The sequence below is a fragment of the Ursus americanus genome, chromosome 9, assembly GCF_024610735.1.
Source record: "Ursus americanus isolate L20-20 chromosome 9, mUrsAme1.1.p, whole genome shotgun sequence".
In the NCBI taxonomy this organism is placed as follows: domain Eukaryota; kingdom Metazoa; phylum Chordata; class Mammalia; order Carnivora; family Ursidae; genus Ursus; species Ursus americanus.
The window spans coordinates 43,130,301-43,155,735 of record NC_142135.1 but is presented as its reverse complement, the minus strand read 5'-3'; the positions used below and the strand labels follow the sequence as shown (position 1 = coordinate 43,155,735).

General features: G+C 36.0%; 1 protein-coding gene and 1 long non-coding RNA gene across 4 annotated transcripts; one reads left to right on the top strand and one right to left on the bottom strand.

Moving 5' to 3' along the window:
- Positions 1–487: 487 nt before the first annotated feature.
- On the bottom strand, positions 488–7,648 carry LOC123797893 (uncharacterized). The gene is made up of 3 exons (XR_006781113.2): positions 7,529–7,648; positions 4,510–7,416; positions 488–1,144 (listed from the first exon to the last, which is right to left on the bottom strand). It is a non-coding gene; the product is annotated as an uncharacterized LOC123797893 (long non-coding RNA).
- Positions 7,649–7,887: 239 nt separating this feature from the next.
- Positions 7,888–24,381, top strand: OTUD6B (OTU deubiquitinase 6B). Of its 3 annotated transcripts, XM_045805990.2 has the most exons (7): positions 7,888–8,089; positions 8,722–8,873; positions 11,549–11,629; positions 16,199–16,511; positions 18,187–18,248; positions 21,009–21,115; positions 21,907–24,381. In XM_045805990.2, exons 1-7 carry the CDS (start codon positions 7,915–7,917, stop codon positions 21,989–21,991), a joined length of 975 nt encoding a protein of 324 aa, XP_045661946.2. In that variant the 5' UTR covers positions 7,888–7,914; the 3' UTR covers positions 21,992–24,381. The 3 variants fall into 3 exon arrangements, with proteins under 3 accessions (XP_045661946.2, XP_045661947.2, XP_045661948.1); XM_045805991.2 differs by lacking the exons at positions 21,009–21,115; positions 21,907–24,381 and adding an exon at positions 20,615–20,998; XM_045805992.2 differs by lacking the exons at positions 7,888–8,089; positions 8,722–8,873 and adding an exon at positions 14,212–14,349.
- Positions 24,382–25,435: the final 1,054 nt, after the last annotated feature.

Below are 25,435 nucleotides of genomic sequence, written 5' to 3'. Positions count from 1 at the left end.
TTTCCAAAGGTACTCCATTCCCAAGGAAGAGATAGTGTGAGAGTTCAAGATAGCAAAGGCCAGAATGGCTTAAAAAGATTATAACAGAACGTGGCATGGGATGAGACTAGAGATGGCCTTAAGAAGCTTGTTAAGAAACATACTCTTCATTGAAAAACTACTTAAGAGCTGAAACTCTAAAATTTGGTTTCAATTTTACAAAGATCACTCATATCGTATATAAAGAATAAACTTGAGACAGGTGTATTTTCATAATACAAGTGAGAAATGATTCGGGCTTGGACCTAAAGTGGTGCCAGGAACTGGAAGTAGGTTAACTGATTTGAGATACATTTAGAAGGTGGGGTTTAATGATTTATTCAAAGTAAAGGGTAAGGGAAAACAGTAGTCAAGAATGACACCCAGATTTCTGAACGCAGCAACTGAGACAACAGTGGCGCCGCTTACTGATTAAGTGTTTCCAGTTTATTGTATGTCAATTTTACCTCAATAAATAAAACTGTAAAAGAAAAAAGGCAAGAAAAAGATGCTATTAGAGGGTAATCAGGGCTCTGACAGTGCTACAGAAGGTAAAGTCATTGACAGTTCCTTGAGATAAGTGATATATACTTATTGTGAGACTATCCCCACCCTCCCAAACGTCAGGGGTCTCAGGTAGCTTGTTGGTTAGGTGCTGCATCTCTGATAAATGAAACAGACGAATCTTGACCTGAATGATAATAAACAGTTGGTTTTAGAAAATTTGGGGACTATTTTTCCCAAGTCAAGGAAGCACCTAGTGAAAAACTTTCAGGTAGGAAGAAGCTTGATTTTTCTAAAAACAGAAAAAAAGACCAAAATGGCTGAAGTTCTGTGATTGGGAGTAGATGGGATCAGAGATAATTTCAGGAACAAAAACATGTGGGGACTTCTACGATGTGGTGGTGCCATTTACTGAGATTGAAAAAAAAAAAAAAATCCTGGGGCGCCTTGGTGGCTCAGTTGGTTAAAAGTCTGCCTTCAGCTCAGGTCATGATCCTGGGGTCCTGGGATCGAGCCCCACATCGGGCTCCCTGCTCTGCAGGGAGTCTGGTTCTCCTTCTTTCTTTGCTGCTCCCTCTGCTTGTGCTCTCTTTGTCAAATAAAATCTTCTAAAAAATAAATCCTGGAAATACAGAAAATTCAAAAAATTTTCTCACCACTGGAAATACAGAAAATTCAAAAAAGAACAAAAACCCAAACAAATCTAGAGTATAAATTTAGAGAAGAGTCATTTAGCATGTTAAATCCAAAGTACCTGTGGGACAATCCAAGTGAAGCCACCCAGGAGGCTGTATTTGTACGTATGACTCAGGCACTTGGGAGAAAGGTCCAGTTGGCACATAGATGTAGTAATTGAAGCCATGGGAGTTGAAGTTGGGAGAAAAATGGGCCTGGGACAGAGCCCTAAGGGAACCCCCAAATTTCGGTGAGAGACAGAGAAGGAGCAGTCAGAACCAAAGGAAAAAAAAAGGAGGTGAGGGTAGGTCATGGAAGCGAAGGGAGGAGATAGACAATACTCAATTTAACACGGATATATAATAATATCAGTTGGTGATAACTGGAGAGAAGTTATGGAGAGAAGTCAAGCAAACTCAACAGGGAAATAGGAAAGGTGGGTGGAAAAGAGCACATTTCTTCTCTTTTTTATATGGTGGGACAAGGACAGGCTTCACAGACATTTGAGTATAAATGTGGACAGAAGGGATAGTCAATAGTGTCGGATATTGCTGAGAAGCAAACTACAAGCTGAAAAGTGGTGATTTTTGACAGCTGTTTTATATGGTGGGAAAATATGCAGCAGTTAAAAATGTTTTTAAACATAAATGACTTGGAGAAATGTATTATAATTGCAAGTGAACAAAGGGCAGAAATTTATATATAGTATTAGCCTACATTTGAAAAGTAATTTAAAAGTAATTTCCAGAAGGAAATATCCCCTTCTCAGGGCATCTATGCATGGTGGGATAATGGGTAACACTTATCATCTCTAACTTGTTTAAGATTTCTGCAGAAATATTTTTAATTTTAAAAAGTAATATGCCTTTCTTTTGCTGTGAACAGGTCAGGATTTTGGGGTTATGGGATTGATTGCTACGTTGGGCTCTGTGCTCAATGGGGAGTCTGAGATTCTCTCTCCCTCTGCCCCTCCCCTCGCTCCCGCTCTCTCTCACTGAAATAAATAAATCTTAAAAAACAAAACAAAACAAACCAAGGCCCAATTTCCTTCATCAGTGTATCTAACCCTTATGAGCTTTGCAATTGGGTGTGACCCTTGAGTACCAATCTCATTTCATTATTGGTTTCATGATCTCTCTCAATTATGCAGTCTGGTCAACCAAAAAACACAAACCCTCAATTTTTCTGTACTTTTTTGGCATACAAATTTATACCATCACTTAGTCTTGTTGAGGGTTCTTTGAAATTAGTATTTGGGATAGATAGTCTAGATTTCAACCTGGCTCTATTCCATATTGGGAACATTCTCCCCTTGCTATCCCAGACAAAACAGCAAAATAACAGCCGCTAGGAATCCAGATTTGCTCGCTCAGTGCCAACAGAAAGGAAAGAAGCAAAAAACCCTGTGTACATGCTAACCATGTAAGAGTCTTTCAGGACCATTGCAGTGATCCTTAATTCTGTGGGAGTCATCGATGTTGTACCCTCTCAAAGCTGCATTCTTCGGCTCTTGGTGTAAATGTGGCTTCCCAAATTCTAATTGGAAATACTTAACAAAACCATGTTAAATTATAGTCCATATTCATTTTTTGCAGGTTATGTATGTTAATTTACTAAAATTTATTAGTAAACCCCCAAATCAACACTTATGGTGCTTTCATGGGCATGTGTGTGTGCAGAATAGCAGCAAATTGGAGTCATCTGACATGTATGGGCCTAGATGAAGTGAGACAAGGTGACACTGTCAATTCTTGTCTCAGCTCTCATGCTGCAAACAAGTGCTCTTTTCATGATATATTTGTGTGTTTTTGCATTTTTGTCTTTTCTTGGTGGTTTTGCTGTTTAAAATGGTCCAAGAATAGGGCCAGGTAGTGCTTGTTCCTAAGTACAAGAAGGCTCTGATGTGCCTTACAGAGAAAATGTTAGGTAAGATTAGTTCAGGCCATGTCTTACAGTGCTGTTGGCTAAGTTTAATGTTAATGAATCAACAACAGATATTAAATAAAGTATCTTAAAACAAAGTTATGTATTGATCAGTTGATGAAAATAATGTGACCAGAGGTTCACAGGAACCTGATCCTATCTTTCCCCCAGATGCAATGATACAGTATTTGCTAATTCAGTGTGACTTTACAGAAATAACTACTAGTAACAAAAATCAACTATATTGCAGTGAACTACAATTTAGAATATTTAGAACAATGGGTGTGCCATTATAGTTTTAAAAGTTTGAAAATTACAAATTAAAAAAAATTTTTTGGTACATACTCCATATTACCCATGGCTAAGTATAGGGCTGACTACAGTGCGCATGGTTTTTGAAGTTAAATTCAACTGGAACTAAAATCTCAATCTTCTATTTCTCTGTAATACCTACCCACCAAATGCAGGTGTCCCTTAAGTTTTAATCTTCTTTCATTTTTCCTTCTATTTCTTATCATCTTTTCCAGGGTGATTTCTCATGGCCTCAAATACCATCTTCATATCAGAAAACTCAAACCTAAATTTTCAATCTTGACACCTCTTCTGGCTCTAGACCTGAATTTCCAAATACCTGTCTGGCTTATCCACAAATCATGATGGGTATGTTACAAACCAAACTGATTTTTTCCCTCCATTAGCCATTTTTTACTGTGTATGTACCTGAACTGAAGTAATGAGATTTCTTCCTTATCATATAAACCAAAAGTTTATCCTCAGAACAATCTTCTAAGCAGGTGCTGTAGTGTGGATGAGGCAGGATTACATAGCTGACAAAATTACAGCCCTGAGATCACATTTGGTTCTGATATTTACCATGCAGACTTAAGCCAACTACTTTCTGAGCCTCAATTTCCTGGTTAGTAGACACAGTGAAGGTCTTATTTTTGTACTTGAAAGTCTGTTACGTATCCAGACTTGCAGCATCAACCCATGGGAGCTTTTAAGAAATACAGAATCTCAGCTTTACCCCAAATATGTTGTATCATTATCTGCATCTTAATATATCTTCAGGCAACTGGTTTGCATATTCTAGCCCACCCTTACCAATACAAGAATATTATCACCTTTAGGGAAGTGCAACATTGGAGAATCCAAAGTCCTGTCTGTAATTTACTAGAGCTGCTGTTCCAATTATTGCTAGTACTCCTATTTACGCACTTGTCACTAATTCTATAGCATTATTAATGAAGGCCTTTTACACCTTTTATAAATCTTTGATTTCATCCAGAAACCTTGATCTGCACATAACTTCAATTTAAATCCCCCCCAAAGGTTATTTTATTCACTAGAGTGAGACCTATTATTATGAGAGCCTTATTCTTCATTTACCATTTTAAGTTGTACTCCTTGAACATTTCAACTCGAAGTTTTCCTTGTGTCCCAACTTTACAAATTTTCAACACAGGAGGAAAACAGAAGTACCAGTCTGGCCCTGAAATATTTGGAAAATGTGACTTACAATTCAAGTACAAAAAATTTTATACAAGAGCACTGCTTCAGCAAAACTGTTTCTAGACTCTAATGCTATTTAACGTTTATTAAGCATTCATAATGTACAATGTACTATGTTCAGTGAGAAAGTTTATAGATCTTTAATATATTTTATAATCTAATCCCAGGCTGCTATTAACCTGAGATACATTTCTAACAAGCTCCCAGGCAATGCTGATACTGCTTTTCTGAGGACCATAATTTCAATATGAAAACCATACCACAGAAATATATGGAGGTCTAAGAAAGAGACAATAAAACCTGTGTGAGCGTATGCGGGGGTATGGTGGTAAGAAAAGACTTCGGCTTCTCCCTCTGAAAATCAGCTGTTTAGAACTTACATTAAAACTCAGTAGGGAGAAATCTGTCACCAAGATGTTAATTGTGGCACTTAGAATAGCTTATATTGGAGAAAATCCACTACTTAGAATTGGAAGGTAACACAATTTACAAACTCCAGTTACTAAGTCTACTAGGTGCATGTTCCGTCCTTCACCTAATATTTTCATTTCCTGTTCCTTGCCTTTTGAACATCCATTCCATAACATATAACGTATAACGTCCTTATTGTAGCATTTCCTAAATTATAAGTGTTTGTTACAATTTTCTCTTTGACCTGTTATTTAAGAACATCCAAAATTCCAAGTATATGATTTTTCAGCTTTTAAACTGAGTTTCTAGGCTTTCTTGCAATGTAGTCATTTGTGCAATGTGCTCATAAAATTTTCTCTGTACCCTACTACAAGGTCATTTAGAAATGTTTCAGGATAATTTGAAAAAAATGCAAATGAAGTAGCAAAGTAATACATATTACACACACATACACACCCCTCCTATTTAGTTTATCTTTGTTCATCTACTTTACTAAAGACTTTTAAGTATTGAAGTTAGTGCCCAATATATGTATTGCCATATGTATCTGAATTAAGAATTACTTTATTAAGTACTTAAAATGCACTTAAACACGATGCATACATCAGTAAAACTATCACTCACATCAAGATAGTGAACATTTTGTACATGAATGCCATGTTATTTACCACATAAAGCTTCTTAAATGTTACATCCTACATTGGGTTTTATACGTTGTTATAGCTTAAATTCTGATAAAAATGTTGCTCCCTATTTCAATTTCTATGACTTAACAGTTTTCATTATCTTTAAACTCCTTTATCCTTTGGTTTTACAAATATGAACATGCAGGTTCAGAGACTGATTTTTTAAAATCTTTTTAACAGGGGTATTTAGCCCGTTTATGAGTGTGATAATTCACCTGTATCTCTGTCAACCTATTTTATGCTAATTTTAAGTTTTCCCTGCTGTTTTTTCCACCACTTCCTCTCCAAGCCATAAAACTGGTGTATTCTAATTTTATCTGTAACACTTATCTCAATGTCAAATTTATTCAGAATTAAATACTACATGAAGCAGTTACTACTGATTTTCCCTAGGCAAGATGTACATAAAACAAGGTTTTCATCTACTGCCTTCCCAGTCAGGGATTTGGAAACTTTCTTTTTACAGTCGGTATTAACATTATAGACAAACTTGTGACTTTTCCCCCTCTAATTAAAAATAAAGGACACAAAACTGTACCAATTTTCCGTTTAATCAGATTAACACTTGGAATGCCTTTACTCTAGGTGTCCTGTCCACAGCGACAAAGCCTTTTTATTTAGCTGAACAGCATGCATAGTTTTATCTACATTACATACTAAAAACAAACTGCTCTGTAAATTGAACACTTAACACACCTTTTCAGTTTAAAACAAGACAAAGTGAAATTTTAGACCCAACTTAAGAATCTACCTTTGCATTTAGTTTTATAACCCTACATATAACAATTTAATCTTAACGATATTTAACTAGCTTTTAATGTTCACCCACCATTTTTTTTTTTCATACAATTGTCTCACTACTCTTGAGTTGTTTTTGTGGGCTGCAGTTAACAGCATTTAGCAAATTTTCCAAGGATGGGTGATACACTTTCTTAACCCCTGCACATCTGGGAATATCTTCCGTTGCCTTATAAAGAAACGATAACTTGGCAGGATATATATATAACGCTTGGTTCAAAATCACTTTCCCTTAAAACTGTAGGTATTGCTCCATTGCCTTTCAGCATTTAGAGCTGGAAGAAAAAAAATCGGGTCAGTCTGACTTTTACCCCTTAAAGCTAACCTGCTTTCTCTGTCTGAATACTTGCAGAATTTTTTTCCTTATCCTTCCAATTAAAAACATCACTAAGATGTCTAGGTGTTGCTTTCTTTTCGTTAAGTTTTATTGGTACTCTATGAACTTTTGCTATTTGCAGATTTAGTCCGTCCTTCGAATCTGGAAAATTTTCTTCAATTAGTTCCTTATTGTTTCAGCTTCATATGCTTTTTCCGTTTCAAATATTCCTATTATGCGTACATTGTAGCTCCTGGACCGATCCCGTAGACTTATTTTCTTCTCTTTATTTTTCCTTTTCTTCCGCATGCTCTCTCTCTTGTTTTGCATTTACTTCGGTAACTCGATTTTCTGCCCGATCAGGCTTGCACATTTCTGTTATATCTCTCAACTCCCTGATATTTTTCAAGCGCTCTGACATTAGCCTCTTTATCACTGAGCATAGATATCTAAGCTCCTGTGTTATATGATCCTCAAACCTTACTATCTCTTCGGTCTCCACTGCTATATCCGTTTCAAGAGGCGGCATTTTCTCGCTTATACGCTGTTTCTTCCGAACTCAGGTATTACGACCTTTAAAACAATAAACAAAACTTAATTCCCTACCGTTTGATTGAATCAGCCCAAAAATTCCCACTGGTAATTATTAACAGTTTTATTGAAACGTTTTCTTCTTATAGCTTACCTTTTGAACAACTCTTCTCGGCAACGGGACCAAATGGTTTAAGGAAGCCTTCAGCCACACAGCACAAACGAAATCGAATGTCCAAAATGGTTCCCGTACGTCATCACTGCGCGCCTCAAGTCAGAGCCAATAGCCTGATGCTTAGCTTTACTGCTGAGGAGCTATAGCGCGCTAGCCAATCGCTAGGCAGCAAACTCCAGCGAACCAGGCCACACCCTCATGCGCTGTCGCGCTCCTCCCCCGCCGCCCCGCCTCATCCTAGCCGGGGCAGGGAGGGGATCTTGGGACTGCGCATGCGTCAATTCCATCTCTTTTCCCGTCAGTCCAATGACTCGGCTTAGATCCGTTACCGCCTCGAAGGCGGGACTAGGTCCCAGCCACGGCCAATGGCACCCCAGGTGAAGGTTGAGGGGTGGAAAGTGCTTGGTAGCCGGTGGTGCAGGTTTTTACCAGCGCATGTGCAGGGTTACTTGGTCGTCATGGAGGCAGTGTTGGCGGAGGAACTTGATGAGGAGGAACAGTTAGTGAGAAGGCATCGTAAAGAAAAGAAAGAGTTGCAAGGTGACGAGGGAATGGGAATGTAGAAGTCTCTCGGACGCAGGAAAGGGCGCGTGGCGGGTCGGTTCTGGGGTATCTCCGAGAGGCTTCTGATCTGGATCCTCCTAGACTTTCTCAAAGTAGCCATTGGCCTCACCCCTCCTAATCCCGTGCCCCGGTGGTCCCTTAATCCGCCTTATCGTCAGAATCTTCCTTTTCTCAGGCCCACCGCGTCCCCGCTACCCCACGCCACCGCCGGGTGCTGGTTCTGAGAATTTCGTGTTGGGCCCTCCCCCGTCTCCCTTTACTATTCCTAACCAATTACTGATACTGGGCGCTAATGGACGCGTTTTGAAATACCTCACCTCAGTTTTGAGGACTCAAAAGGGATGCTTGAGAGATTTAAAACTCGAGTCATTTTCCCCCCCTGCTATCACACGAAACAGGTGTACGTTTTGTTAATGAATTTTTTTTTTTTTTGGTCTCTCCATGTGGTCTCTTCTCTGCAAATGTCTGATTGTTATGTAATTAGTCTTCTTGGCTTACATCATTACTTGTATACACCCTTTTCCCCTTACCAGCCCCTTCTTGTCCCGATTTTTCATTTCCTTTTAATCTCTGGGTTGTTGACTTAATGATTTTTGGTGGATTTTCAGCCAAAATTCAGGGTATGAAGAATGCTGTTCCCAAGAATGACAAAAAGAGGAGGAAGCAACTCACTGAAGATGTTGCTAAGTTGGAAGCAGAAATGGAACAGAAACATAAAGAAGAACTGGAGCAACTGAAGCTGAATTCTAAGGAAAGTAAAGTATGTGAAGTGATGTTTCTCTTTGCCTACAGCATTTGAAAGCAACTGTCCACCTCAGATAAACTGTTCACTATATGAAATCATAAAATTAGAGGGAAAGAAAGTCAAAAAATCATGCTTATGTATCACCTTTTATTACTATTTCTGTAATCCGATTTACTTGGTAATGTGTTTTTGTAAGGGAGGCCAGCAAAAAAAGTACATTTCAAGTACTTACTTGTTCTAAAAATGAACAGGTTGATAAAGTGGACCAGAGGAAGCTTCACCAAAGGAAAGTTGAAGATCAGTCTTCTATCCCCAGAATTGCCATTAAATAATACTGTAACCTTGGTAAAGTTACTTAAACTTCCCGAGCATAAAATTCTCCACATATAATATGATACAAATACTTCTGCTGTTTAAGCACAAGATTCTGTAAGAATCAAATGGGACAGCAAATATGAAATCATGTTTAGGTTATAAAAGTGCTTTATGAACAAGTTGTAATGAATGAAAACTTACTTTGGTTTCTTGGGTAATTTAGAGCATACTGTCATCATTTTAACTAATTCTTACTTTATCATTGTAGCTAATAGATATTATGTGCCAAACACTAACATATCATGTGCATTATTTTCATAGTAACACACTACTATGAGGTATTACCCATGAAGTAAATGTAGATAATCCCACTTTTCAAGAGAAAAATAGACTCAGAGATTAAGAATTTCCTTCTGAATTCATAACAGCTATTAAATGCCAAAGCCAGAATTCAAAATCAGGACTGTCTTACTCCAAGATGTGAATCTGAATTCTGTTATAACTTTGTGTGGTATGGTAGTTTATTGCATGGATTTTGATATCAAGGATCACAGACTCCGTAATCTTACTCCATTTTCGATAGTTAGAAAGCTCTTACGTCTGTATTCATAACTTCATTTTACTTGGTTTATTTTTGGTCTCCTGTTGACAGGGAAAACAACTTGTCTGTGCTGATTTACAGTGGTGGTTATATTAAACATAGTCTCATTTTCCTTAGCCTTGTTAGCTCTTTAAGATCCTAGCCTTCTATGCCTTAACATATTTTATTTCCAAGTAGCAAGGCATGATGCTCCAGGTGTTTGATTGTGTTGTTCACAATCATGGTATTCCTAATTATCTCCCCATCTTTTCTGTTAGTGAGATAAGTTTTATTTGCTCTCCAATTTTCAATTTTGAGATTTCTTTCCTAGGATTCCAAGGACAAAAATGTTTGATTCTTAAGCTACATATCGTTCAACTGTTAAAATACAAACTCCCACTTTACTTTGACCTCTTATCTTTTTCATTAACTTAAACTTGTTCTTTCTGAACATCTGAATTCTGATGTCATTGCTTTCCAGATGCTTCTCTGTATCTTGCCTATTGCCAGTATAGCAGTTTGTAGATTTTAGCAGATTTCTCTGAAAAATATAAGAATACTAATTTTATTAAAGTTGATGTAACCACTCTTTGAAGTCTTAATCTGATTTTGATATTTTGATAATTTAGGTATAGCCTTGGAGACTGCTGTCTCTTGTTATTAGAGGCCTCTATATGCTTTATGCATTTGTCTTACTAAAAACTAGTTTGAGTTACAGCTGCAGTAATAAAATACTAGTACTAACCTTGAATATTAGTCTAGCATCTTTCTTCTTACTTCAGCAAACACATGATAGCCATTTGGTGATTAAGATTGGTTGTGATATCTGAACAATACATTGACTTTTCTACCTGTAGTTATCAGTTAGTAGGTGGGAGAGGATAGAGAAAACTCAACAGTGTTCATCAGGTTCTGGATAATTGAGGTGGAGGAAGGCCTTTCCTGCCACATTTGAGGTTATGAAGGTAGTAATGAACTGATCCAGCACAGGGCCTTATTATTATTTTTTTAAATGTTATTTATTTATTTAAGAAAGAGAGAGCATGAGCTTGGGCACCATGCACGCAGAGGGAGGAGTAGAGAGGGAGGGACAAGAAGACTCCTCTCTGAGTGTGGAGCCTGACATCATGACCTGAGCTGAAATCATGAGGCTGACACTTACCCAGCTGAGCCACTCAGGAACCTCAGTGCAGGACCTTATATATCCTATAAGTACTCTCAGCATTTAGAGAAGGGAAGGATGAACTGCTGAATGAGTTGGCACTTACAGGAAGTATTTAGATTAATGGAGTAGGAATTTCAAGAAGGAAGGAAAGCCGGGGCGCCTGGGTGGCACAGCGGTTAAGCGTCTGCCTTCGGCTCAGGGCGTGATCCCGGCATTATGGGATCGAGCCCCACATCAGGCTCTTCCGCTATGAGCCTGCTTCTTCCTCTCCCACTCCCCCTGCTTGTGTTCCCTCTCTCGCTGGCTGTCTCTATCTCTGTCGAATAAATAAATAAAATCTTTAAAAAAAAAAAAAAAAAGGAAGGAAAGCCTGCAGGGATGAGCATTATCTTCGGAGAGCTCTAAGGAAACTTTGGGAATCTGACAAATTCTCCCTTAAAAATAGAAAAAGGAGACAAAACCACGTCATATAATAGTGTACCTAGTACTATTATTCAGTTTGAATTGATGGATTACACATATTTGTGATTTTCTTTTTTGTGCGATTTTTGATAATTTAATAATCTAATACTTTGAGTAATAACTTAAAAGTATTTTTCATTAACTTGGTAATGCTTTTGTTTCCTTCAGATAGATTCTGTTGCTGTTAACGTTTCAAACTTGGTTCTTGAGAGTCAGCCACCTCGGATATCAAAAGCACAAAAGAGACGGGTATGAATGTCATGTCACCAAGTAATTAAGTTAGTGCCATATGCTTTTTGTATTTTAGGTGTTGTATAGGAAGGGAATAGAAAAAAAAATGATGGAGTTTCTTGTCAAATACCTGAACTAACATTTATTAAGTGCTTGATATGTGCCAGATACAATGCTAGGCTTATAGACTATATGAAATTTCATTTCTGATTATAATCCTGTGAAGTAGATTCTTACTCTTTTTGAAGAGAAAATAGGCCTAAGTAATATAAAATAACATGTACAGTTTCCAGGTTTCATAGAGAGAGGGATAGGAAGGGGGTGTGCAAAGGGTATTTTTTACAAATATATTATCCCAGACTTAATTGTGAGCCCAGGTGATTCTGTTTTGGTTAAAAACTATGGTATTAAGTGGTGAAATAAGGATTTGAATCTAGAAATTAAGCAAGATACACAGGTGTACAAAATTCTCAGGATTTTGCAGGTATATCTATGTAATGGTTAGTTGCAGTGAAAATTCAGAGAAGAAGTTCATTTGTGCCAAATATTAAATAATGAGTTGGAATTTTAAGAAAGTACAGTTAATTAAATAGGGTAATTGAGTAGGAGAAACCGCGTGCATATAAACAAATGTGGGCATGAAATTTTGTATCATCAGAGAGCTATAAGGAAACTAATTGGTTGGAAGTAGTGAGTCCATGAAATCAAAATTATGGGAATGAAATTAGATAGTTCACTTGGAAAAAGAAAAAGGGGTTTAAATCCAGTGTGTTTAGTCCCAAATATTGTCTTACTAACATTTGATGTTTTATAGGATTTAAATGTTTATTTTTAAGCTAATTTAGCATTATATAATTTAGTAGTGCATAATTTAATAGGGCAGGGCATTTGTGTGTCAGACATATGAAGGTTTTAATCCCACTTACTGTTGTGGCTTTGGGTAAGAGTCTTAACTTTTTTAAACCTCAGTTTTGTATGTACAAAATGGGGTAAATAATACCTACTTTATAGAGTTATTGTAAATATTAAATAATGTGCCATTTCCAAAGCCCTTAACACAAGGCCTGTGTTCTGTCTTGCACAGTGTGCCTCTTAGAAATTCAACCCAAGACTGTATCTTCTTTTTTTTGTTGTTTGAAAGTTGATTAAGTTGCAAATTGTCAAACATTTTTCATACTTATATAAGATTTTATTTTCTTGAGTAAATGTTATGACTGTGAATTTCATAGAATCATGAAACTTAGATTTTGTGATATCTTGGAGGTTATCTGTTTTAACTCCCTACTTATAATATGTGTTCTTTTTGTGGGAGCCTTATACTTGTCATCTAGCTTCTATAGATCAAAAGCAAAGGTCAGAATTTTTGCTTGGCCCTGGCATAACAAAATATTTGCTGGAATTGCCTCTACTTAGTAATTGAAACATCTTAGAGTAGCCTATTTAATTCTGGAAAACCTAGGTCCCAACTCCTTCCTGTCTTTATCCAATCTTATTCATCCCCAGCTGGACCCTTAGGCAACAAAACAAATAAAAAATTAAACTCCCTTACTTTTCTCAAACATTTTATTACTTTTCTCCTAAAATTCTGCATAGCTGAAATGCATACCTTTTGAATTATATACTCAGAAAATTTAGTATCTTTTATAGTCAGCTGCTTAAACTTGTGGCAGACAACACTCCCTAGAAGTAATACCTAAAGTTTTTTATTGCAGTGTTATACTAATAGTATTCATAGGATTCTGGAACTGAAAACACTTTATAGTGTATAAGAAAATGAAACGTAAACTTTTCTTTTTTTTTTTTTTTCTTGGCCAAAGACACCAGGGAATGAAAAGCCACTTAATTAACTGTGTGTATCTTTGGGAGGGATACAGTCCTCTCTTAGAAAAACTTGACAAAACTTTATGAAGATCTATTATTAGAATATTGTAGAGCAAATCTCTTATTTTTAATCTAGAAAAACTGAGGGAGTATTTTATTTAATTCAGCAGGCTTCAATGGAAGAAGCTCTTTGGTATGCTGGGAAGAGCCCAAAGTAGAACTTAAAAGAACTGGGTTACAAAAATAGGAAATTTGGGAGCTAGAATGAGATCTAGTTCAATTTCTTTATTTTACAAATGAGAAAGCTGAGGCCCAGTTGTCTCAGTGGCAAACTGAAAGTTTGATACAAACCCAGGACTAGTACCCAGCTCTCTTCAGAGATGATTTTGCTGCATTACTATATTGACATGACTCTAGTTTTACCGACCATACACTGATGAGTTAATTGCTGTTTTCATCTTAAATATATGTTTTCATTAGACTTAATTGTTGCCATTCTGTCTCCAGCACTAGGGCTGTAGGAACCACAGTGGCTAGCGCCATTGGGAAACTATCCATGGCTGGGAAAGCAGTGAATTTCCCACCTCATGCCCTGGAAAGAAAACACAATTGCTTTGTAACGTTGAAGGAGAGCTTGAGGGCAAAAGTGAAAAGCTTGGATTAGTATTTTAGAGGCTTAAACGATTTTGCAGATAGTAAAAAATTCCACTCTTCTAGTAACTAGTACATAACATCATTAACTCCAGCTCCCATCTGCTCCAACTTTTATTCTGATTTAGGTGCCTGGATAGAAGGAGCGCTCTGTGTTGTCCTTGGTCCCACTCTGCTTCTAAACCAGCTGTATGGCCTTTGGAAATCTTTCTGCGTGCTGTTTCCTCAGAGGAAAATGAGGGGTTTTGGATTAGATGATATCCAAGGTGCTTATCCTCCCTCTCCCCTCTGAAAATGTTTTAGACTTTCATAAAGTAACAGTGCCATCTTGTGTTTTAAGATTTTTATGCTGCTCTGATGCATAGTTGTAGGTGTGCAGTGAAATAAATTAGTTTGTGTTACTTCTGTCATGGTTGGATTCGGGTGGAATAAACTTAAATAGGTGTATGTTTTCTTAGGGAGGTAATACTACTTTTGATTCAGGTAATTTACAAATCGCTTTAGGTTCCAGCATGGCACATAAAAGGCAAGGAGTTCAAGTGTGAGACATTAAGTTAAATTGAAATTCGCCTTTCCATTAATTTCTTCTGCCCCAAGGAGGAATGAGAGCTAGGCACATGAAAATCTTTACTTTTTCCTGCTTTTTCTTGGTTTTCCAAATCCTTCACTATAATTTGCTACTGGTATCAAGATTTGCGGAATTTAACTTAACTATTTTTATTCTCTGAAGTTGAAAAGCATTCATGACCTGTTTATAAGTAAAACGTATTCATGATAGAGAATTAGAAAGATGCAGAAAAGCACACATGCACGCACACAAATGTGTGCACACACACAAAATAAAACTTACTTTGTAAACAAAAACCAGACTTTTAAATACAGAGAACAAACTGGTGGTTGCTAGGGCGGAGGTGGATGGAAGGATGGATGTGGGGGGAAACAACTTATTTTGTAATCCTATGATCCAGAAAAAAGCACTATAAACATTTTGTGTATATCTCTCTAATTTTTAAACCATGTATGCATAGATTTAACATATGTTAAATATATATATATATATATATATACACACACATACCTTTTTTGCCCCCAACCTCATTTCTTGACATGTTTCTATGTTTCTAGCTATATGAACTGTGTTCAGCTATGAAACATATAGTGCTTTCTGGCTTTGATCCTTGCTAGTATAAGTGCCAGGATTTTTTTCTCTTTTTCCCCAGCCTTCCCACTCTACTTCTTATCCATCCTTCATGTCACAGATCTCATTGCCCTACCCCCACACCATCCTTGCATGTGTTACCATGGGAGGAGCTCTTTTGACATTTGAATAAGGAAAGCATGTTGCAGGATGTAATGTGATACCATTTTTTTGTTAAAATATTTTTTTCTATCCTTTTTTATGAGTACATCTATATTTGTTAAAATGCTTAGGAAAAAAAAATCTACAAAGACATTCACCAGACCTAGAGCAGGCATTGAAATTGGCAATGGTGCTTAGGGGAACTTCAGTCTATCTGTAATATTTCAATTTCTTATGAGAAGAATGTTTTTATCTGTTGCTTTAATTAAATGTGTGTGTGTGGGTGGGGGGGGGTGTGTACGCACACAGTTTTTTTTTTAGGCTAGATAAATAGAATTCCCATACCCTTCTAAAGGCTTTGGCATATTGATGCCTTACTGGTGATTTAGCATGTTAATGCCCCAATAGTTGAGTGATAATTTAAAAAGCTTAGATTAGCTTGGCAGAAATATGATAATGATGTTGCTTTAAGGCCTAGGACAACCCAGTTTTAAGGCAGTACTTTGAAATCAGTAAGTAAAGTTTTTAGAAACTTGTCATGTAGTTTTTAAATAGACTGCAAAGAAAAATTTGAAGGCTTTTTTTTGTCCTAGTACAGACCTTGTTATTGGGTACATGCAGATAAGAAAGATAGTTTCCTTTAAAGAAGTTCATAGTATAGAAAATTCTGAAAGTGATGAGATCATCAATATGATAATACTTGTGGGAGAAGGGAGGAACGTGGCAGAAAGTTTTGAGAGTCTTAAATTTCTATCCCTTTAATAAATGTGAAATAGTCTTAATTATTGTAAATTAACTTTCTGGTATTCTCCTAGGACAAAAAAGCTGCATTGGAAAAGGAGCGGGAAGAAAGGATAGCTGAAGCTGAAATTGAGAACTTATCTGGAGCTAGACACATAGAAAGTGAAAAACTTGCTGAAATACTGGCAGCTAGACAGTTAGAAATTAAACAGATTCCATCTGATGGCCACTGTATGTATAGAGCCATTGAAGATCAGCTGAAAGAACAGAAATGCCCCTTGACTGTGGCTGCCTTGAGAAGTCAAACTGCTGAATATATACAAGGCCATGTGGAAGACTTTCTGCCATTTTTAACAAATCCTAATACAGGAGATATGTATACGCCAGGTAATTTATTTTTCTTCACTATGCGTTCCCTCCCTGCCCCCACTATGTCTTGTTGCTGCAGTTAAATAAAATGATTCCTGGGATTGAGAATAAGAAAAACCTGTGATAGTCCTTAGGGAGGGGGGAAAAAATCTCAAAATTTAGGCAGAATTATTTTTTATAATTTTAATAGATACTAGTACATTTTGCTTTATTAAGATCTTTTAAGTACTTAACCATTTGTGGTTAAATATATTGTTTCATTTAAGATAAAAGTGGGAATAGGATTCATTATTATTGTCGAAAAAATTGTGTTTATGACTTCACATGTCACAAATTTGGGCATAGAGGGAGATAAGCTTTGACTAGTCTATGAAAGTATAGGGCCCAAAGACCATAAGCAGAATGATGGGGAAGTGAAATCCTACTTTTATCCTGTACTGTGGGAGATTTCATTTTCTCAATAAGCCATAATATTTAGGCAAAATTTGACTTGGCCAAACCAAAAACAAATGAGTTAATAACCTGCCTTATTACACCTTTGATAATTAAGGTAAAATATTTATGGAGAGGTGTAAAAAACTGCACAACTAGCAAATAAAGGAGAGAGCAGGTGAAAAACTGAGAGTTTTTTTTGGAGAGTTTTCTATCAGGGATAGAACGGAGGAAAGTTAGTCCTTAAGAGAAAATTGCAGGTGTGGTAGTATCCTTTGGGAGCAAGTCATATGGCCAGGATGGGCAGGAGAAGGGGACGTTAAGATTGGCTTTCCTTTAATGGAGTCCCCAACTCTGCTAGTTGCAGGGCAGTGAAAAAAAGAGGTGGCAACTCAGCAAAAACTTAAAAAAAGTAAAAGACTTAATTTCTTATTCATTCAGCCAATATTTATTGAGGGCCACAGTGTGCCAGGGACTATTCTAGGCACTGTTCTGAGCATTAGAAATACAGCAATGAATGAGGCAAACACACAGGACATACTTTTCGTAGATGCCCTTAATTCTTTTTCCTTCCTCTAAACAGGGAGGGTATTCATTTCCCATTTTAAGTTTCTGTATAAAAGTGTGTATGCTCACGATGTGCCATTAAACCGAGATTAGGTCTTTGCCTACACTCATGACTGATCCAGGAAGCCCTTTTTTTTTGGCTAGAACTGATACTGAAGCAAACAAGGTAAATGCCTTCAAAATAACAAGTGAAGGCACTCTGGTGCTATTGCTGGGAAAGGAATTTCAGCTCATTTCTACTTTTACACTAATTCCCTTTTCACAGTTCTTACGGGGTCTTACAGTAGACCTGATTTTATAAAGGCTGCACTGTTTTTAGTTGTTCAGTGTATTTTTTCAGATGCAGGTCTGGGCTTTAAAATACCTGTCAAGATAGTGAATATTGGTGGTATTTTTGGGGGTTGCCTGGGTAAACAGAGAAGAATATCCTTGCTATGTAGTTAAGGTGCCTGGGTTTCAGTCTGAGGGAGAGAAGCAGAAATGCATTGCCTTGCTCTCAGATGGAGAGGTGGTACAAAGTTGGAGCGAGTTAGGTTTGGGTACGGGAAGTAGATTAAATTCTGGAGAGTGCAGGGAGAGGAAGGAATAAGTTGACAACTTGAGTAATGATCAGGAATTGTGGGAGCTATAAAAGGGATCTTGTAACATGAGTTATGAAAATTATTAAGTGCTATCTTCTCATTTTTCTTTATAGAAGAGTTTAGAAAGTACTGTGATGATATTGTCAACACAGCTGCATGGGGAGGTCAGCTTGAGGTAAGTTTGTAATTATTTGTGGTATTTGTGGATTGTTAAATTTAATTTCTAAATCCCATATGTAGTATTCAGACATTTTTCAGATGATCGCAGTTTCTGAGTATCCGTTTTCTTTATGTATTTGCTATTTCTCTACTGATGAAGCATTAAAATAGGGAGTTAACATTTTTAGGCCTTTGATTTAAGTATGTATCTTTGGGAAGTAAAGCACTATTTCATTTTAAATAGCCCCGTGTTTGATCTGTGCGTTGGTGAGGTTAATCTTATACCTGTGTGTTTCCATTTGTGATGCTGCTCCTGGCAATATATTTGATTTTCTGGACTTAAGAAAGTGAGGATTTTATTCAAGTACAGTAAAATTTACCCTAGTGGCTCAGCTGATGACAATCACTATTGTAAAGTAACATATCCATCAGATTAGAAATAGAAAACAGTATTTTTGTGTGAAATTACAGGCCAGATCCTACCACAATACATTACAGTGGAAATTCCAGTTGATACTGACTGACTGACTTCAAAGCAGTATCTGATGCATTAAAATTCACATGTAGGAAAACAGTATGTTAGGTCACTTGTGGGGAGTTCATCAGGATTTTTTTAAAGCTTTAATTATCTTATTGTTAACTTTGTTTCATTAAGCAAAGTAAACAGAACACCTCATTGGTCCAAGTGGTGCTGGGGCAGCTTGGGGTATTCAAAAGTCAGGGGATGAGAGAGAAAGTCCTTGGTTTCGGTCCTGGCTTTCCCTCACTTCTCAGTTTTGTGATCTTGCCAGCCTCCTGAGCTCGAGTTTCCTAATTGAATGTGGGTAATAAAACCCTGTGTGTACTTGTGGGCATTTGTGGGCATTGAATAAGACAAGTAGTATATGCATAGAACTTTGTAAGCTTAAGTGCCAGCTGGACGAATCTAGCAGTGTAATTAATACTGTGTAGTGATGATTAGTCACCTTGAGTAGTTTGTAGCTCGGAGTATTTCACTTCAAGAACTATATTTTTGGAAGAAAGGGTGTGAATGCTTCCTCAAAATCTTTTTCTCAGTAGTGCTATATTTGTACCTCTTCTGAACCACCAGAGGGAACTATGTCCATTGGTTTTGTATGCCTCTCCTGGGTCTCTGAAACTCAGGACGTTTTCATAGTAGCTTTGTGTGACTACGTTAGGAGTAAAGATGCTTGAACTTTCTGTTGAGAATCACAGATTAATATGAGCTCTAGAGATCTAAGCAAGACTTTTTAAATTGAGAAAAAACTTTAGGGGCGGCTGGGTGGCTCACTCAGGTAAGTGTCTGACTTTAGCTCAGGTTATGACCTCAGGGTCCTAGAATCGAGCCCCTTATTGGGCTCCCTGCTCAGTGGGGAGTCTGCCTGTCCCTCTGCTCCTCCACTCTCTTGTGCTCTCTCTCAAATAAATAAATAAAATCTTTAAAAATAAATTAATAAATTGAGGGAAAAAAACCTTTAAAACATCTTTTGAAGGACCTTCATAAGTTTTTGGCCCGAATTCATTTGAAATTAAGACTTGCTGTTTTCACAATGGGGTAAATGTAAATTATTAAAAAGAAATTCTTTATATGATTTCAAAAGACTTAGAAAGGATATTTCCAGAGCTTGGTTCACATCCTCCAATCCATGTTGGCTTTTAAAAAAATGTTATTTCAGATATAAGAAAAAAAATGTGCCAACGGAACATTGAATGAGACATTGAATGAGATAGAGTATGGGATTAGGTTTGTTGTTGTGCAGCATAGAATTTTTTCCATATCCTTGAAGTAATTTCTTACCTTTGTTAAAACTTCCTAAAAGGACCATGTTCTAGACAGAATGTTCTTATAATCAGGTAAATATATAGATGAGGGCACTACGAGTGAGGACTGTTAAATGATCAATTTATGAACTTGGGCTCCAGAGTCACACTTACTCAGTTGCACGTCATTTTATTTCCTTGTGCTTGACTACAGATAGGCATCTTAACCATTCTCTGCTTCAGATTCTAGGTCTTTAAAATGTATAACAGTAGTACCTATGCCATAGGGTTATTGTGAGGATTGAATGAATTAATACACATACGGTGCTTTAGTGTGCTTGGTCATAGTAAGTCTAAACAGTGTTACTACCAATATTTATTACTAACTATTATTCATCTGACTTTAAGCTCTAATTTTATAACGTATGCTATGAAATTAATATTGTGTATTAATTAGATGGAAATTCCGTGAAAGGATAGTACAGTTCTCATACATTCTAGTCATGCCTTGAAAATTATGAAGCAGTGGTTATCAACACTGGTACATTAGAATCATCTGAAAAGCTTTAAAAAAAATAGTAAACTTCCTAATCTTCCCTGTTCTTTCTCTCCTTTCCCCAGCTCCTTCCAAATTGTAATTGATTTGGTCTGGTGCCTGAGCAAGAGTATTTTTAAGAACTGGCAATGTCAAGCAATATTCAAAAGTAGAGAGACTAGTATAATGAATCCAATCTACCTCTGTCCTCACTTCATTAACTATGGTACTGCTGTTTGTAAAAAGCTGTCGCGCAGCCAGGGCTTAAAACTTCTGCGTTTGATTTAATAAATATTATATTTGTTTTTTCAACAAATGTGTATTAAGTGTCCACTATGTGGCAGGCTCTTGGTGTACAGTGAGGAACAGAATAGATCCCTGTTGGATGATGGTTGCCCTATTCATGCATACTCAGTAGTTTATGATTTGAGTAAGATTTACCTTTTTATTTTCCTTACTAACACTTTTTCTTTCCTATAGCTAAGAGCTTTGTCTCACATTTTGCAAACACCAATAGAGATAATACAGGCAGATTCTCCTCCTATTGTAGTTGGTGAAGAATATCCAAAAAACCCATTAATACTTGTGTAAGTACCTGGAAATTTCTACTGTTACATTTTTCATAGTTAAGACAAAAAGAATTATTCAAAGATTTTAGGTTGTGTATGTTGATTAATCAGAAAAAAATCTATCTTCAGATGCATTAATTATGCTTATTGTATGTTAAAGGCAATTATAGAATTAGAAAGCATTGTCAATATGTGATTTAGGTAATTGTTTAAAAACCTCTAGTTGTTTATTCCTGTGTAAGACTTGAGAATAAAATCATTTCTTAAGGTTACAGATTTTAGCATTAGTTTTCATATTGTCCTGGTTTCACGTGAATAATGCTAAGTTTCAACAAGTGTAAAAGCTGAAATACATTCATGTTGCCTAATTGTTTATTCCTTAGAGATTTTTTTCTTTATATTGTAAAAGTATTTTACATGAATGAGAATTCTTCTCTGAAACACAGCATGGAGATTTTGCAATTGGCTTTAGTGTTTATTAGCCAAACCAAGGTAATCAATAATGGCTTAAATTTAGGTAAAAATTTAAGCTTATTGAACACTTAGCATTTCAGTATTTCCCTTTACTCCCCAGTGATTGTGTTATTCCCTGACTTAAACTCAGCTACAGAGTCATTGAACCAGATTTTACTAACTGCTGATGCTTTTCAAATGGTGTTGAACTTTTAAGTAATATGTCAATGAAGTCTTTGAATGATACCCCTGTGGAGTGATTCATTCAGACTGTTTGGTTTTATATACATAATAAACATTTATATACAATGAATTACTTTCATCTAAACTACTCATTTCTCCTTTTCTCATTTCAGATATATGAGACATGCATACGGCTTAGGAGAACATTACAATTCTGTTACACAGTTGGTGAACACAGCTACTGAAAATTGCAGCTAGTTTATAAAATGTTGCACAATTATGTTTTAGTACAGTGTGCTGATATGACTATTCTTACAAGTGCTGGATTGTTCTAACATTACTGAAAAACACAACTACCTTAAATCAGTTTTATGGCAAAGCTACTAACAGATTTTTTTAAAAATGTGTCAAACTTTAACCAGTATTCCCTTAGTGGTATTTTAAAAATACTTGTGAGTCCATTGTGGAGAACATCATTTACAGACCAAGAGAGTAACCTATTTGCTGATATTTTTATTAATATAGGGTCCTGAACATTGTGTTCTGCACTGAAAAGAAATTAAAATTTTTTTTCTCCTTATTACTAAAAGCTTTCAGTAACCATTTTAATGTAGCTTTTCTTGAAGAAATGAAATGACTCACTCTCTTTGTCATTGGAAATATGTAGTAATGGTGATAGCAAATTTAATTAATGCTTATAAATGAATCTGATTTCAGTAACCTTGGTACTGATGGGATTAATACTATGAAGCTTTTTATATAACCCAGTCAAAGTGCAGCAAAAAACTTGCTTTAATAACTAAAAATTTAAAGTATTTATTCACATGGGAATCAGTTAAGTTTAAGAAATGAGACAAATTCAAAGGTAAATAGGTGTTCCCTATCGGATCAGACCTCTAAAGAATTACAGATTAGCCTTTTATTTGTGTGCAAATAAAGACCTGTCAGATTACTGATTTGTTACTCCTTGCTCTTTCTTAAACTTCCCAATGGAATTGCTACCACCATTTTTTTTTATAGTTTTTTAGTGTCTCTATTTTTTTAATTTTATTTTTATTTTTTGTTTTTGAAGTAATCTGTCTTCCCAACATGGGGCTTGATCCCAACATGAAGAGTCGCATGCCCTACTGACTGAGCCAGCCAGCAGCTCCAGTACCATCATTTCGTGATCATTTTTATAACTCCAAATTTTTATATTCTTTGTTATGTTTTTCTCATCCTCACTTAGCTGCTTTTTTCTTTGCAGCCTTTTCCACTAAGAAACAGTGGGTAGCCTCTCTAATTCTTTAACTTGTACAAATGGAAGGAGTAGCAATGTAAAAGGGTCCAAGGCCAACTTGACTTTAAATTCTTCCTCATTTCTGATTTGTCTTACAAGACCTTTCTTTTTGTTTCATTCTCTAGGAGTAGAAGAGAGCCTTCGTTACTTGTTATTTTAGTTAGCCTTATTAATGACACCTTTCCTTTAATTCAAATATTTGAGAATGTTCGTGTTACATGTACGATAAAGTTGAAAGTCACTGTTTGGGAGGCTATGACTGTAGTAAAGTCAGTATACAATACTTTGTGATATGAATGATTTGTCTGGCTGGGATTTCAGATTACTCTTAACACTGTTCTCCCTAAGAAGACAGTATCCATATACAGAAACATGTCTCATTGATAATTTGTTATGTAACTAAGTATTATGAAAATGAGTCCTTTTTGGTTTGATCTAGTTTTCCCAAATTAGGAATGAGTATTAAGATTTAGCATCAAGTTCATAATATTTGAATTTTTCCTCCATGAATGCAACTAATTTTTGTAAGTAAATACTGGGTTTTATAATACTAAAAACGGGTGTCAGCCTCACATGCCCAGCTGGTGACAATTTGGGAAGCTGGTAGGGACTGTGGTCAGCTAGAGCAAGTAAGTACTGCATGAAGGTATTCTAATTCAAAAGATGAAAAACCATTCTGTCTGCCAAACAAAATATATTCTGAAGGCTGACTGTTTTGGAATCCTTGATCTGAAATTTTTAGGGCCTGAAATTTATAAAAGAATTAAATTATAAAATGCTAAATGGCTTGCCTTTATTATGAAGTAATCTGTTACTTTAAAATCAAAAGATAAGCATTGAGAAGTAATAAAACAAATATCATGAAACCTAGTTATTACAAATGCCATCTATATTTAAAATAACTTATTGGTAGCTATTTTTTTCTAATAAGATGAATGGAATTTTCTTGATTATAGTTTTATTTTTATTATTTTTATTTTTAAATGGCCAATATGGTTATGAGTAAGATTTGTGTGGTCAGCTTCTGTTCTTTCATTAAACTTCAGATAAAAATCATTTTAGCTGTAACCAAAAATTGAAGTCTTTAAAAATGGCAGATGTTAATTCAAAAACAGCATATACTAATTTAGTTTGCTGTGTGATTATGGTCTAATGGAAGTTTTATAAGCTTTCTTTTCTCCTAACTCAGAAAAGTGTATGTCAGAGTTTTGGAATATGTCCTTAGCCAAGAATTTTATCCACTTAACATATGTTTACAAACTTATGTAAAGCAAAAGAGAATGTATGTAACTCTAGTGAGCAATATAGTTTTGCTCATATTATCTGATGTTTGCCAAAAGAAGAATAAAAGATGTATGAGTTAAATCAACATTTGTTTGTACAAATTGTTATTCTTAATTGTTCTCAAATTGTTTTAGAATTTTATCTGGCCTTTATTTTGTCATTACATATAATTGAGAATAATACAATCACAGATTCTTGCTTTAAGGGATTTAGAATAAATATATTAAGCATAGCATTATGTCTCAGACAGAATGGAGGGAGATAAAGTGATAGGCATTTAAGCCATGGCTCTTAGAAATCAGGTTGAAGCTTGAAACCTTTTAGAACAGTGAATTTATTTAGGGCAAATGAATTTGAAGAATAAGACTCATAAGTGTTAAAGAAGAAGGAAAACAAGCACTTGTGTATAAGAATGTGAAGCAGTAAGAAGGAAATTTGTGCAAATTAATGTTGGTACACGATTGTTAATATATTATCTTGGTAGGGGTTGTCATGAACTAGCTGAAGGAGCATATTACTTGAGTTTCTGAGAATTTAATTGGTAATTTCATAATGTTTTTACTTTATTGAACAAATGAATGTGGTTTTTCTTCCTTTCCATATGTTTTCACATATTGATTTTTCTTTCCTGTCTACATCTTGTTTAAAATCTTTTTCCATCTTGCAGAAAAAATATAACTCAAGGGGTTTTGATTTTCTTTTTTTTTTTTTTAAAGCAAGTTGTAGGAAGTCTCATTTCTTGTTCACCATTGTTGCCTCCTACTTGAAGGCCTTTTGAGCTGCCATTCGGAGTTGAGCACTTCACTCAGCCAGCTTAACCTAGTTTACTATCCTGGGCTCGGCTTAATTAGCACCAATCTTGCCAAACTCCCATCCAGGCTGTGCTGGGTGCCCTAGTTCATACATGTTGATTTCTAGTAACTGCACACTAGTAATTAGTTATTTGTATTTATTGTTACTGTTATCATTGTCCCCTAGTCTGTAAGCGCTTAGAAACAACTTTTTCGCTATTAATAAAATATCTAGTACATTGCCTGGCCTCTATAGAAAGTGCTTCATAAATGTTGTTGACAGTCATATGATCAATTGAAAATATAGGCTATGACTCTGAGGAGTTGTCATTAGACTAATGGACCATT

Excerpts from the sequence above, each read along its gene's own strand:
- OTUD6B (XM_045805990.2), top strand. The coding sequence starts at position 7,915 with ATGGCACCCCAGGTGAAGGTTGAGGGGTGGAAAGTGCTTGGTAGCCGG. Across the intron at positions 8,874-11,548 it reads TGAATTCTAAGGAAAGTAAA|ATAGATTCTGTTGCTGTTAA; the intron begins GTATGTGAAGTG and ends TGTTTCCTTCAG. Across the intron at positions 21,116-21,906 it reads AAAAACCCATTAATACTTGT|ATATATGAGACATGCATACG; the intron begins GTAAGTACCTGG and ends TTCTCATTTCAG.